Source organism: Amblyomma americanum, chromosome 7 (genome assembly GCF_052857255.1).
Source record: "Amblyomma americanum isolate KBUSLIRL-KWMA chromosome 7, ASM5285725v1, whole genome shotgun sequence".
Classification (NCBI taxonomy): Eukaryota; Metazoa; Arthropoda; class Arachnida; order Ixodida; family Ixodidae; genus Amblyomma; species Amblyomma americanum.
Genome location: NC_135503.1, coordinates 133,177,067 through 133,191,778, shown reverse-complemented (window position 1 = coordinate 133,191,778; position 14,712 = coordinate 133,177,067). Strand labels below are relative to the sequence as shown.

Below are 14,712 nucleotides of genomic sequence, written 5' to 3'. Positions count from 1 at the left end.
CGTTTTTCACTGGACCGGGAAAAAAAAACGCAACAGCCGGGAAAGCGCAACAGTGAGGAAAGCTCCGAAAATAATGAAAATAGTGCTGCTTTAACTTGAAACAATTTATTTCCACAGAATGAGCTTAAGAATTAAAGAAATCGAGAAAGGTGGATTGCTGTTTCTTTCGCTCACTGGAAAGCACCACTCGTTTCTCGATAGCTTGGAAAGCCTCATTGCTGTCGGCGTCGCTTTGAGGTGCAACGTACCTGCAGAGGAGGTCCAGAGCCACGATGGCTTCTCCAAAGCTCGGATCTGCCTGCTGCCCGGAATCATGCGCCTAGTGCTCCTCGTCATCATCAAAGTCAGCGGCTGCACTCGCGACAGAGTTCGCACCAATCTCGGCGATATTCTGGCACGCCGACATCACGACAGCAGCATCCATGGTGGCGTAGCCGTCATATGTGACTCCTGTGGCACCCAGCGCATTCAAAGCCTCAGTTAGCTCTTGATCACAATAGGCTGCTTCCGACTCTTCAGCTTCTGTGGCAGTTTCCAGTTCCCTGCTTAACTTTCCACGAGCCTGCTTAGCTTTTTGTTCGAAGAGCGCGGCATTCCCTTCTATCTCGGCACGCTTCGAGATGATGCTGTTAAGCGTCGAGGCTGTCAAACCAAGGTCTTTGGCAATGTCGACTCTTTTCCGCGCTGGCTGCCTATAGACTGTGTTTAGTACATTCAGCCTTTCCTCAAGGGAAAGCGCCTTCCGCTTGCGCGACACCATCAAAGCACGACAAATTTCTCGCGGTGTTGCCGGTGTTGTGGTTACAAGACGTTCTCTTTACGACGTTCACGAGGCAGTGGCCATGTAGTGGCGGTCTCTCCAACTCGCGTGCGGCTTCTCACGGCCTCCAAGGTTACCCCCGCACGCGTGAGGGGTTGATTTCGGAGGCCATGGGCTTGCAGCCAGTTTCGTAGCCATGCCTGGCCAAGACTCATCAAAATGGCGGTTGGCGCGCATTGCCCGCCTGGGTTCGGGGTACCAGGTTGCGACGTATCATGCGGCAAATGTTTTCACAGCTACAACATAACAGCCGTGTTCCCAATACATTGGATCCCATGGGAGCTATGCCGGGACCGGACGAAAACAACGTAACAGCCGGGAAACTGCAGCAGTGAGGAACCTAACAGCGGGGTTCTACTATATTTATATTCAGTTACCTCTGTAAGTGGAAATGATGCATGAGCATAGGGGTACAATAGGCTGGTTTTTTTTTGTTAATCTCTTTTTGGTTAATTTGGTTGTTTTTTTTGTTAATACAGTTTACTGTGCATTAAGTTTCATGTCCCACTGATTGCACCAATCCAAAATATTCTTTAGGTTTAAATTGAGTAAGAGTTGGTCTTCATGACAAGTAAGTACATTAAACAAAACGCAGTCGTCTGCAAACAGCCGGATTTGAACAGGATGCGTAACTACTGTCATTCAAGTACATATATTAAAAATAACAGGGGACTGCAGACGCTTCCTTGGGGGACACCAGAAGAGACGGGCAGGCTGTGTGAATAATGGTCGTCAATACTAACGAAGTGCTCTTGGTTAGATAAGCAAGCTGGAACCCAGTTAACTACAAAGTTAGTGAGACCAACTTCTTTAAGCTTGTAAATTAATCTAGAATGGGAGGCGAGGTCGAATGGTTTACTAAAATCCATAAATATATCATCTACTTGGCCATATTTATCAAGTACAGATGCGAAGCTATGAACAACCGATGTTAGTTGTGTTACAGTAGAATAGCCCTTCCTAAACCCGTGTTGAACGTTAGAAAGGATCTTGTTGTCAGGAAAACGGATGATGTACTTGGAGATGATGTGTTCCAGTAATTTGCAACAGGTTGAAGTGAGAGATATGGGAGGATAATTTGATATCAGTGATGCGTCCCCTTTCTTTAGAACAGGAACAACACGTGCAGTTTTCCACTCTGAAGGAATGACAGCTGATGACAGAGACGCGCGAAAAACACAACCAGAAACTCGGAAAGCTTTTTGGCATACCGGTGCAAGAAAGCATTTGGAATTTTATCAGGGCCAGGCGGCGCTTTAGTTTTAGGTTTAGGAACAATTCAACAATGCCAGGTCTTTGTATCATAATAGAAGGCATAGTGCATGGCATTTTAAAAGGACGATGTCTATCACTTGCATATAGCGAAGATACTGCGGAAGTAGCGGTTAAATTGCGTAGCAATATCATTTTTATCTGTGAGAGGCTTGCCGTCGTGCATTATTCGGTCAATTGGTTTTTTCTTTTGACATAAGTGTTTCCAAATTTTTCAGGTGAAGTTCGAATGAAATTAGGCAGTTTGTATTCAGAGTAATGGCGTTTAGCGGACCTCACAGCTGCATTAAGTGATAGTTTAAAAGACTGACTAATGGAACGACTGGTGCCTCCACGTTTCAAACATTTTACTTTTCTTTTCAATTGCAGGACTTCACATGTGATCTAGGAAGAAGCTTTGTGACATTTTATTATTTTATTAGAGACAAAGTTTTCAAGGCAGTGAGTGCGCAGTGTTTTATAAACTTATTCCATAGCTCTTCAGCATTACTGCCTCGGAAATTGCTGAGGCAAAAACTCAATAATCCAACACGCTCTCATCTTTCGCACGTGAGAAGTCCTTTACATAGCAGACTTTGGCCACAGGCTTTTTGCAAAAAAATATGGATAGGGAAGGGACAATTGACCATATCATGATCGGAAATTCCCTACTCAGTTGAAACATGGTAGTCCCTAATAGATCGGCTTACAAAGACAAGGTCAAGTATAGAAGAAGTACAACCATGTACACGTGTTGGCTGCCTCACTACTTGCTGCAAGTCACGTCTCAACATAATACTAAATATGTGCTCTTCGTGGGCAGCATGATCGGGATTGAGAAAGGGCTTGTCCCAGTTAATCGATGGAAGGTTTAAATCACCAACTAGTAATATTCTGTTATGATGAAAATCATTCATGAAATCAAGACAGTTCACGTAGAAACTGTGGAGGGGAATAAGGGGCTCTGTAAACTGCAATTACTAGAAAGGACCGTCCCCAACAAGAAATTTTTAACGCGAGGCGTTCATGGTTTTCAATTTGAGTTAGCAAAGAAGTGTCGATGCCATGTTTTACGAGTACGGCAACACCGCCTCCTCTGATAGATCTGTCCCGACAGAACACCCAGTAAGATACCACAGCGGTGGCCAAATGGTTGAGCATCCGCCTCGCATGCGGGAGGTGCGGGGTTCGATCCCCACTGCCGCCGGGTACCCACCGGTGATACAATGGGTACAAGCTTTCCCCTGGTCTGGTGGTCGGCTTATGCAGAGTGAAATGCTTGGGAAATGGGTCTTTGACCTCACCTTGTGAAGTCGCAAATACCTCGTGCCATGGCGCTCTTTGGCCGCAGATGTTCTTGCGCCATAAAAATCCATAATCATCAATCAGCACCCAGTAAAGTGGAGGGAAAACATCTTCTACATCAATTCCTTCGCGCAACCAAGTCTCTGTGATTGCATAGATATCTTAGAATTATGGATTCAAGGTCGCTTTTATTTGCCACGCTGCGCATATTTATGTTTAGTAGCCTGAGTTCCTTGATAAGCGGTGATGCGAGTCACTCTTCACTCTGCTCATTTCGTATCTTGATTCTGCAATTGTTGGCCTCATCCCCTGCGAAAATCTGCCCGTCCATTTTTAGTTTATCGTGCACCAGAATAGGTTTCGCGCCTTGATCTCTATTGATTTTCGTGCTATCCAACAGGAGCTTTCTTATTCTGAGGGTGTCACGTGAATGGTTATTTTGTACAGAATATTCGGTTCCTTTAAGCTTGCGGACATTCCGCATTACTTCTTGTTTAATGCCCTGGAAGAACACCATGACTGGTCGCTTTTTCCCAGCTCTGTCAATACGGTGGATACGTTGGATTGCACGTCACACCAAGCTTCTCCTGCAAAACCTCAAAAATAACTTTCTCTTTAAGGACAGATTCTGTTTCATTGCTGTCTTCTTGTACCACAAACACAACTAAGTTGGAACGCCTACTTCTGTCCTCCAAGTTGATAACCTTTTCACATAGGAAGGTAACTGTCCTTCTCAGGTTTTCTATGCAGGCTGATTGGTCTTTTATTAGATCGAGCTGTTGGGTGAATTCGCACAATATTTTTTCCATCTTCGCGTTATGCGTCCTTAATGCTGCCGTTTCGTCTGTCAATTTTTGCTGTCCCAAAATCAGTTGCTTCAACAACTCTTGCATGCTCATACTGTCTGAGTCCGTCTCGGGGCCAGGATTCAGTTCGACGTCACCACAAAACATCAATTCGCACATTAGGTATATATCAGATGCGATACGAATGCACTGTTGGGGGCAAGGTAGAACCAGGATACCACGACAATCACTTTTAAATGTACAATAATAGGCACCAACCTGGGTTGGACAGAAGAAGGGTGAGTAAGGCCACTTGCCTCTGCCTGGTCTGCCGAGCTCACTGAAGTGAAATTCTTGCGGTTGGCCATTTAAAGGGATGTCCTGTGAGGTCACATGCTGTTGCGGTGGCGCTGTAGGCATGACGCACATAGCCGGTGTCATGATGTCATCAGGCTCTTGATGAAGGTTGTGCTGATAGTCCGCTCCAGCATGACCAAGCAGAAAAACCGTGGTTAGACAGAAGAAGGGTGCGTAAGGCCACATGCCTCTGCCTGGTCTGCCGAGCCCGAATTGCATACTGAAATCTTAAATATTCCCTGATCTGGTTAGCAACCTTCTCATTCATACTTCAGCAACGCCAACGCGGCTTGTGCGCTAATAAACCATGATCACCACATCAAAAGCCTTTTTGAAATCCATGAACACGTTGTCGGTGACTCTGCAGCTGTCAGAGACTTCACACACCTCGTGAACAAACTCGGTTAGTTGTGTAATGCAGGATGCGTTTTGCCAGAAGCCATGCTGGTTTGTAGTTGGGATGGTATTGAGATGGTTCATAGTGTGTGTGTATAAAATGTGCTGCAGAATTTTACAGGCATTGCTTAAGGAAATAGGACGGTATAATTAGAGACCAATGCGCAAGGCCCGGTCTTATGAATTGGGACCATGCAGGCAACCTTCCATGCACTAGGAAGGGACTGGCGAGCAAAGATTTCCTGAATAAGACAGCCAAAAATGGCGGTGCAGGCTGTGCACGTATCTTTTAAAGTCCATTGGACAAACCATCAGGGCCTTCAGCTTTGGAATCATGTAAACGCGGAAGAAGTGCGGTAATTCCCCTTTAACCTATTTCTTTGTCCTCCGTGTGATTTAGCTGAACTAGATAAAAATGAATGTTGTGGGTTACGCTGGGCAGAAATACCGAACTGAATAAATCATTAGAAAGCTTGCCTTTTCGAGACTTCCATCGATCAGGTGGCCACCGTTCATGAGAGATGGAATGCCTACATTACCTTTGCCATTTCGTCTTAATGTATCGCCATAACTCCTTTGGGTTCTTTGCAAACCTTGGTGAGAAAGAGTTATGAAAGCTCTTTTTAGCTTGCACAGTGACCACATGTAGGCTGTTCAAATCAAATAAACTCTTTTATTTCAGCGTTATTGATGCTGACAGTCAAAAAGCCAGCTTGACAGGGACTGTGCTCCCTTTACGATGCAGCAGTAACGCACACATCAAATACATTTTTTTTTTGTAATTGTGAACAGGAGATGTAAAAGAAATAGTCCTAGAAGAAAACTTCATAATAAATTTTAAAAAGAGCAAGCAGAGTGAAATACAAGCATCTTTATTTATTCTTTATTCAATTTTTACCCCGCTTACCCCGAAGGCGCTACAGCAGGGGTGTTACAATGATGAAAAAAACACATCTTCATTCATACAGCACACTTGCTGACCTGAAAGGCGATTCCATTCACTGATAGAACGTACAAAAAATGAATTTGCATACATATTGGTTCTGGTACAGTATTCCAAAATCCTAAAACAGTGATCAACAAGAGAAGAGACATAATGGGGCCTGTGTAAACATTTTTCCTTTTGAATGCCAGTTTTATCATGAAATATTTGATATTTCATTTGATATTTGATTGAAGGCGCAATTTTCTTTTTCGAGAAGAAAGACTTTCCCACTCTAATTCGTTTTTCATGTCAGTACAGCCATCACCTCTGGAGTATCGAAGTATCAAATGAAATAAGATTGCACTTTGTGATAAACTGTATGCTATGTGAGGCCAGTGTGGTCAATTTATGATGTTCTGGATTAACATGTGGGGAATACGATATCGAAGCATCTGTTTGCCATAATTAATACAAGCAGCCTCCAAGCTTTCTTTGGTTAGTTGCTTGTATCACGCTTATTTTGGCACGTACATTGAGCTGCCATGGCAGACATAGCAATGGCACCATTGTGACCATAAAACATGGAGAAAACACTTGTACTGCACAGGGCAACAATTAACTCATTGCTATTAGTCCCTGCATGTTGCACATAGAGAACAAATGTCAAAGGGTGAGAGGGGAAAAAAAAGCAGAAAAAGTGGAAGAAAATTCATGTATGCTAGAACAAACCATGGTTTCATTGGTATAACTACATTACTGAAGGTGTTGTTATTGTTGTGTACAGAAGGCTTGTTGCAGATTTTTATTTGTTTCTGTTTGCCCTTTTTGTTTCTGAACCTAATTTGGAAACTATTAGAAATTTAGAATATTCCAACACCCTAGTAATAAGCTGTATAAGACACTATAAGAACACTCAAACATGCTCGAGAGCATTGGTTTGTGCAATCTGTGCAGAAAAAAAATAAAAATCGTGGTGTTACCATTGCTGCTCACATGAAGTGCTAATCTGATATAATAGTAGATCACATGCCAGTACACTCTTGCTAACTGTCAGTTAAACTGATATGCCGTCAGCTAGGTCAGTGTGACGATATTGAAACAGACAAGTGGCTGATTGTGTACTAGCCAGAGCTAACCAGTTGGAGTTTTTGCACCGGTATTGCCAGTGATGTCCAGACTCCCGCTCCTGAGCTCATGGGAAATACAACTGGCTTCTTTGATGTATGCACTGAATGTATTCTGTGTACCTTGGGAGGGAAAGATTGATGCATGAGATTCCACTTAGTATTCATATAATGCCGCAGCATGTGGTGGCATTGCCTGTGAAGCATGTGAAGCTTCTCTCCTTTCATCACTGAGCACAGGTGGGAGGTTGTGGCTGCTTTCCTGAACCAGCATGGAGCAACATCGGACCGGACGGCAAAGGAAGTGCTGGCCAAAGCCAAGAGCCTGCAGAGGCTGGGTGCGTCCTTTGTTGTACGCCATGCTTGCCGAACCACAGTGTCTTGCATCTGTCTGTGATCGAGCGCTGCATCTGCTACCGCAGGGAGCTGTCACTTCCGTGCCACCTGCCACACCACTGCTTTCCCCATAATGGCCAGCTCCTGAGTTCTTGTTTTCTTTGTAGTGGCAGCTGTTAAAGGCATGTTTCGTGGTTCTGCGGCGGCGCCAGCATTGATATAACACAGGCGAGGGGCGAAGGCGACTGCTTGCTACACCATGGATTTGTGGCGTCCTCTGTGTGCAGTGGCAAGAAGTAGTGCTTGTGCCGTTCGTACCTCTGCGTACAGAGGGCTCCATTCATTGTCACAGTGCATGTCTGCACTGCAGATAGCTGTCACTGAATCACGTATTACACAGTCATGGTAACTGGTGGTCTCTCTCTCTTGTTTTCTTGGGGTGGTTTTGACATGGGCTTTTATTGCGCAAACATCAGAATGGCCATGCGAATGAAAACCCGGCCATCGTCTGTCCGTGTACAACAAAGTGGAGAGAAGGAGGAGGTTCCGCAAGGTCATGAAGGAGGGAGTGCAAAGCGCAAAATTGTGTAACGGCCCAGGGAGGAAAAGGAGTCAAAGAACTACCAAAGAATGGAAATGGAATTGATATTGGAATTGCAGTTTAAAAATTTTCATCAAGAATTGTAAATGTGACTGCATAGGAAAAATAGGATTTGAATTTTTAATTGGGCTCACAAAATTGGAGCCCATGTGCTAATGCATTCTGCTCTGAATTGATCGCCCGTGAATTTTTTCAATGGGTGTGTTTTAGCCCATCAGTTGGAGAAGTGGGCATGAGCTGCACTGAAGCAGTCCACATGACACATAGAGAGAAAGCTCAATAATTCCAACTCCATTCATTCAAAATTTTAGATACTTTGATCTGTATGACTTAGTCTGTTCATTCTTTATTGAAAGCTGTTAGGTTAATGAGGGTTAATTTTCCAAAGCGACTATGACCTATGAGGGATGCTGTAGTGAAGGGCTCCGGAAGGGGCCTAGGTCTACGTGACCTTAAGATCACATGACATCACAAGGTTACGTGACTTTGATCTGTATGACTTAGTGTGTTCATTCTTTATTGAAAACTCTTGAATTAACGAGGGTTAACGATGAGGTGGGCTATCAGTTTTTTACTTGCAACTGTTTTGTATAAGAAATATAAGTTATAACCAGAGCTTGCAATCATAAGGAAATTCTTGCTGAGGTAGGCGTGTCAGCAGGTAGATGTTCGTCGTAAATCAATTAAGCACACACCTGATGGGTTCAGATTCTCTGTCATGTAGCACTGTCAAAGCAGTTCACTTCTTTTTGAATGTAAAACACTTCTGTGAATTCACGAATGATCTTGTCTCTGTGCTGGAAAACAAGTGCTGCTTCATTTGCCAGTAGAATGCGACCTTGACATGACCTCTCCCTCTGGGGTTGTGTGCAGACCCCCAGCTGAAAGAGGAGGCCAACCGCAAGGCCTACGAGCAGCACCAGAAGTCGGTGGGGAGCAAGGCTGAGGTGGCGTTCAAGGACGAGTCCACCCCATCGCAGCGCTTTGACGGTATGCGCGCTTCTTTGTTATCAGGCAGTGGACAGCAGGAATTGTGGTTGTATAATTGACCAGTCACAGAAAGACTAGGAGACTAGACATGTAAGACAGAGATATCTTGCTCCTGCTGCCGTGCAACACTATTTCAATGCAGACTGGAATGTCATCAATTTAAATTCAGTTAATTCAGACTTGTTTCTTTTTCTGTACTGGCTCTGTGGTCCAGTCAGCATCAGATTGTTAAAAATGTTCCCTTTAATTAGAAAATGTGCATTGTAATTCGCATAGCAATTTAAAAGATAGTGTGAAATAACCCACAGGCTACCTGCATAACGCATGGTAGTTGCATGTATTTGGCACTTAAATTGATGGCAAGTTTTTCACTGCGACTACAGCATTTTTGCAGTGGTGCCTATATGTGTGTTGACATCAAGGGATGCATAAAGGTGTAGCAGTGTAATTAGTGCATCAGAGAATGTTTTGCTCTCTGGAACACGTCGGCTTCATCTTTTTGGGCTTACTTTTGTCATAAGTTTAGCTTTGAAATGCGCTACAAGGGACATTGTCATAATGCCTTGTTTTAGGTTGTATGTAGGTTAGTGGCTGTGTTGTTTACGTGTAACCATATCATGTGCATAACTTTGCCAGGCAAAAATTTTCAACCTTTCTTTCACACACACTCCTGAGGCCAGCAGATGGAGACACCAGCGTTAAGCATGCAATAGCAGTCAGTGGTTTTGTGCAATATTTTCAGAAGTCCTGAGTGGTGAATTTTAGTGCCAGAGTTAGCATGAGAGTGTGTGTACCCACAAAGTAGTATGCTGGATTTCGGAGTATGTTGTGTGTGTGCAGGCAGAGTTAGTGAGAAGTGGTCTGAGTTGAATATAGCAACATTCAGCAACGGTTATTCAGAAATGCCTGATACGAGCACCGAGTTCAGCTCTGGGAGTGTGCTGCCTCTACCAAGGTTGCAGCGCAGACAGAGGCAAGCGTTCCGTCATCTTCCAGCATCACGAGTGTCATCACGTCACTCTCCTCTCCCCTTGTGTGTGTGGTGGAGCGAGTGCAAATTTTAGTTTTCTGTGAGAAGAGAGAAATTAAAGCCATTTGCACATAGTTGTCTTTGTAAAGAGCTGAAAGGAGCGTCATCAATATTGCTTGGAACTGGGGCTGGGATGGTATAGTGACTCTGAAAACAGCTCTGTTCCATTTTTCTTTTTCCCACCCTTCATGAATGGCTGAAGTGATGCCATGCCCTGCATTTGGTCTTCATCATTGGTTCAAGTCTGACGTAACGATACTGAGGGCATGGTGTTGCTACAACCAATCACAAAGGGTGGCAAGTACAGTCAAGCCGACTTGTAATGGCCGCACTTACAACAAACACTCACTTATTGTGCATGAGGCCGGTGCTACCATCAGAGTATGTAGTAAAAGCTCGGTAATTCCTCACCTGTTAACCCTTACAGGTACACAAGGAAATGACCGATGGGAAGATCAATGCAATAATATTTTTCGTTTAATATGCCCTCCAAAACAACAAGAAAACAGTGAATAAGCTAACCGGTATTAAATTAAAAAAAAAAGATATGGGTTGGAAGACATGTGTCCCTATGTACCTCAAGGGAGTAAACTTGCTCCGGCCATAGCCACTGCTTTTACGCGCTTTGAATCTTTGAAAAACAGTTTCCAACCACCGCAAAGCCCACGTGTACTCTACAAATTGTGCAGTAATTGAACTGAAGGTTATAAACCATCCACTTCGCGCATTTCGTACAGCGCTTACGAGAGTAACCTTCGTGCATTTGGCATGCTGTGGCTACGGTCTGCAAGAATGTCACGACGAGTCACTGCATCTCCACAAGACTTGCGCCTCGTTGTCGGCTATGGAAACTAGAGATAAGAGAATGCACCATGGCCTGTCGAAATACTACTGAGGTAACAGCAGGCGTATTAGCATATTTAGCTCGCAGCTTATGGTAGCAAATCTTGGTGTTGTTCATTGCCGTGTTGCGAAGAAAAAGATGAAGTTTACTGCTAAAACGCTTTCATATCTCCGCTTGTTGTAGCGAAAAGAATTCCAGTTAGGTGTGTGTAATGAATACTTTCTTTTACTAGTACGTCAAAAACTAGCGCATCGAAATTGATCACTTCCAAAAAAATCGCAAGTGTTTTGATGCTACCTTTATCTTGGCCTGGTACGCTCTCAAAATTACCAACCCGTACTCCACTTCAGCGTTATTTATAACTTTCTTTGCTCTGTGAGACGTTTCCCATGTGATTTCCTTTTTTGTGGCTTTCATCCCACGGGAATATCCGAGAGCTGAGCGCTGCTGATCCAGTTCACCTGATTCCTTTACTCTAGTGTTTCCAAGGCTCCTGCTTATCTAAGTGCTCAATGACAATCTGTGGTCCAACCTTATCTACGTCTTCCTCCAAGAAATCCAAATCCTAACTGTGGAGTTCTAAGGCGGCCTCATGACCGCTGTCGTCGATAAGAAAGAATATAGCTTCTATCTTTCATACACTAAACACTTCCGCCTTGCACCCTCCTGCGAGGTAAAAAGCAGCACTTAGAAAAAGGAGTAATTGGATAGCTCACAGACACACACTAATTGAAAAAAATAAAAAAATACCGATCATTAGTATTTTGTCACATTTGTAAAGGCGAAAGGGCACCAGCTTCGGTCATGTACACGAATTCAAAGCAGATCCGAACTTCCCTTTAGGTACATAGGAACACATATGTTCCAAGCCACTTTTTATGCTACTGGAGTCCGATATGTGCTGGGGCAACCATTGTTTCTCTTTTCTGGCTACTTAAAAATCCTAACGATCCTAATATTGCCACAGCTTCATTAATAACACACAACAAATATAAAAAAATACACTCACATTATAAGGCGAAAGCCGCTGCTCTCCGGGGGCAATACTGCCTTGTTTTAAGCGGGGGCCGGTGCTAGTTTTACCGACCGAGACCTAATTTTCCGTTAAAGTCGGCACAGAAGATTCAAATGCGCAAGCTTTACGCTTATGCGCACGGTAGTCCTTCAGTTACACCATTTTGAAATCCGGGAACATATGTGTCCCGTGTACCTTAAAGGGTTAATCTAGAAATGTGGATAATTTGAACTGCTGGTGTGGTCCTGACTGACACCCATGTAAGTCTGTGGTGTCAGACACCTGCTAGTTCGGACACTACGGGTCTTGCTCTGGTTAATTCGAACGGGCTCCCGAAAGGAGGTTGTCTCTAGGTGTAACCGTCATTGCAAGTGATCATCCAAATAGCCCTGCTCAAGCCTGAATTGCATTCTGCAGAGTCACCTGCACACCTTTGATGTGCGTGCAACAGCAGGTGTGAAAAAAACTGATGTTTCTGTCCTGGGAACTGTTTGACCACTTAGTTGTGGTTTCACTTTACTGTGCTTCGCTCCAGCCTGTGGCAACTGCAGCAAACTCAGCTGCACGCTTTTGTGGACACTGGTTGGCACATTGCGCCATTTTCTTTCTTTTTTTTTTCTCTCGTTTCAGTGCCACTGCACGTTTGCCTCGCTTTAATTCACGTGGCTCTTCAAAAGTCTAGCTTTTCCGTTCTTCCAGAGCACCAAAACTATGCACTCATCGTGTGTTGTTCGCTGTTTGTGCAGTGAACTCCACTTATATGAACTTTGGATGCAGCAAATTCACTCAATGCAACCATCGCGTTACCCTGGCCAATTTTCTTGTACACTGGAGAATTTGGCTGATGCAGAGCATATGTGCAGGTGATGGCAGTGGTGCAGCGAGCACCGTGTGGCAGGCAGACGAACAGCGGCTGCTTGAGCAGGCCCTCAAGACGTATCCGGCAAGCACACCCGACCGCTGGGACCGCATCGCCGAATGTGTGCCCACTCGTTCCAAGAAGGAGTGCATGCGCCGCTACAAGGTGATAAGCACAGAGCAAATGCGCTCTCTCGGCGTGCATGCAGGCTATTCAGATGCACAGTTGAAACATTGGCCATTTTATTCGTTCTTTAGGGGCGGCAGTAACAACCAGATAGCATTTGACTTGGTCAGAGCTGCCGGGGCAAACACTGACGGTGATTATGAAGTTCACAGAGCTTGATATGCCAAAACTGTAAGCTGAATGTCCAAAACATGGAGAGGTGTTGTAGTTTGTGCCAGACGATCTTGCTTTGCAGTGTTCCATCTGTCACAAGGTGCTCTGACACACCTCCGTTCTTTTGCTTTGTGCAGTCCTTGAGACAAGATGTGTTTGCATGCAGTATTTTAGCAACAGGTACCGACATGCATGTTTTCAGCCATCAGACAGTACATACTTCTTGGCCCTGAAAATTCTCAGACAGTGCTGATTTAAAGGGGCACTGGGCACAAATGCATCCAATATTTGGTCAGTGTTTGCCTACCTGTAGCTATGTTGAGGTTTGTTTAGCAGCAAAAGATACCATTATTGCTGATAAATTAGGATTTCGAATCGGAACACTTTTTATTGTGCCACTCGATTCAAACCCTCGACATCATTGATAAAAATGACTCACGATGAGCAGCCTGTAGTGAATGGCAATGTGGTCCAGCATAAGGATCTACACCAGTGACCAGTCTTGACGCCACTGCAGTTTGCCTGGAAGTGGCCGCCGTGATGGCTCAGTGGTTACGGCGCTCGGCTGCTGACCTGAAAGACACGAGTTCGATCCCGGCTGCGGCGGTCGCATTTCTATAGAGGCGAAATTCTAGAGACCCATGTACTGTGCGATGTCAGTGCACGTTAAAGAACCCCAGGTGGTCGAAATTTCCGGAGCCCTCCACTCCGGCGACCTTCATAGCCTGAGTCACTTTGGGATGTTAAACCCCCATTAATATTGCCAAAGTTGTGTTTTCGGGGAGAGCTGTCATTAAAAGAACTCTGTCGACATACAGGCCAGCCTCAGTGTTTCTTTGGGAACCACGCATCAGCGGTGTCATTGCCTTTGCAGGATCTGGTGGAGCTGGTGAAGACCAAGAAGGCTGCTCAGCAGGCAGCGGCAGCAGTGGCTCAGGGTGGCCGAAAGTGAATGTGGGATTGGGGGAGCGCCTTCGGACTTCTCGTCTTTGTCTGGAGTGAGAGTACCAATAAACAAAAGGGACCTCTTCACCTGTAGGGTGGAACCATTGCATGAATTTCTAAAACTGGCCCTGTGAGGGCACTCTTGGTGACAAATGAGTTGGACTTTGCCTGCAGAACACTGTCCTAAAGAGTGGGCATGCCTTTGTGTCGCTCGTCTTCTCACCGAGTGCTCTGAAGCGCGTGCACATTTTTGCAGAGCATTATTGTCGGTTCAACTGCTAAATAGTAATACTGGTATGAAGAAGGAATTGTTATCTCAACGGTGCTTCCTGCTTTTACTTGGACTGTGTGATTGGAAGAAACTTACTGTTCGCTCTTTTTAAGCTCTTTAGCTGAAACGGAAGCTGTGTCAGTTTAGGTGGCAGTCACCGGACTGTGTTTTCCTTTCCTTCTGGACTTTGGCTGTGGTCTAAGTACTAAAGGGTTTCAAACTCGTCTCACCACATGGGCAAGCTTTAGTCACTCATGTGCCTGTGCTTGGAAAAGGAAGACAGTAACGCACTCCTCATGGTGTCTGCTTGGTTGGTATGGAGGGAGGAAATTACTATCCAGGATTACTCTGTTTCATACATAGCAGGCAGTGCTGTGGAGGTTGCAGAAGTAGTGTATCCGTGAAAACTTATCACTCTGCCGCATACCATTTGTTCTTCTTGAAACCTCGGTGAGTGTCTGAACGAAAACAAAGAGCAGTATAAAATGGAGTGGTAGCATTGAAAATCACGGTCGAAGC

At 44.7% G+C, this 14,712-nt stretch overlaps 1 protein-coding gene across 1 annotated transcript in view; it reads left to right on the top strand.

The window, feature by feature from the left end:
* The window catches only part of LOC144096597 (dnaJ homolog subfamily C member 2), a 79,684-nt gene extending 65,675 nt beyond the window's left edge, over positions 1–14,009 (top strand). Inside the window, exons 14-17 of the mRNA XM_077629404.1 lie at positions 7,204–7,301; positions 8,774–8,890; positions 12,643–12,803; positions 13,852–14,009. Coding sequence (XP_077485530.1) covers positions 7,204–7,301; positions 8,774–8,890; positions 12,643–12,803; positions 13,852–13,929 — 454 coding nt within the window. The 3' untranslated portion in view covers positions 13,930–14,009. The remainder of the gene's footprint in view (positions 1–7,203; positions 7,302–8,773; positions 8,891–12,642; positions 12,804–13,851) is intronic.
* The last annotated feature ends 703 nt before the right edge of the window (positions 14,010–14,712 follow it).